This window comes from Myotis davidii, unplaced genomic scaffold (genome assembly GCF_000327345.1).
Source record: "Myotis davidii unplaced genomic scaffold, ASM32734v1 scaffold551, whole genome shotgun sequence".
Classification (NCBI taxonomy): domain Eukaryota; kingdom Metazoa; phylum Chordata; class Mammalia; order Chiroptera; family Vespertilionidae; genus Myotis; species Myotis davidii.
Window position 1 is genome coordinate 312,264 of NW_006283788.1, and position 680 is coordinate 312,943.

Below are 680 nucleotides of genomic sequence, written 5' to 3' on the forward strand. Positions count from 1 at the left end.
TTGCAGTCAGGCACACACCCTGTGGAGCCAGACGGCTGGGGTTCCAATCCCAGCTGTCACTCACTGGCTGTATGACTTGAGCAAGGGACCCCACCTCTCTAGCTCACTTTCTTCATTTGCAAATGGGGGGATAGCAGTATCTACCTCTCGGGTGACGCCAGGCAAGTGTCGGCTGAGATCCTCTCGCAAGAGGAGGAAACACGTTGGGGGAGAGGACACGTCTTGCCCAGGGTCCTCCTGATGGGAGAGGTCATGGTGGCCTCTGCAGGCAGGTGCCCCCCACCCCTACCCCCAGTGATGACCATGTGTTTCCTGCTCCCCACAGGTCTGCTCCCATAGTTCCCTGGAGTCCGGTATGGTGAGCGGGTAGGGGACGCCGGGCGTGCAGGAGGCAGGGGTGTGGATCATGCCTCCACCAGCCAGCGCTTCTCCTGCCATCGGAGGCCGCACCCAGCCTGCCCATGGCCGGCACGGACCCGTCGCTCTCCGATGCCTTTCGCATCCTGGGCAGGGCAGGCCAGGACAAGCTCCTGCATCTGAAGCACAAGCTGAAGACACTGCGCCCCGGCCGGCGGGGGGCGGACCTCCTGCACGCCATGGTGCTCCTGACCCTGGGCCAGGAGACCGAGGCCAGGCTCTCCCTGGAGGCCCTGCAGGCGGACGCGGTGGCCCCGCTGGGG

At 65.0% G+C, this 680-nt stretch overlaps 1 protein-coding gene across 1 annotated transcript in view; it reads left to right on the forward strand.

Annotated features, from left to right (window-relative positions):
• The first annotated feature begins 320 nt into the window (after window positions 1-320).
• The window catches only part of TICAM1 (toll like receptor adaptor molecule 1), a 2,298-nt gene continuing 1,938 nt past the window's right edge, over window positions 321-680 (forward strand). The window contains exon 1 of the mRNA XM_006754106.2: window positions 321-672. Coding sequence (XP_006754169.1) covers window positions 462-672 — 211 coding nt within the window. The 5' untranslated portion in view covers window positions 321-461. The remainder of the gene's footprint in view (window positions 673-680) is intronic.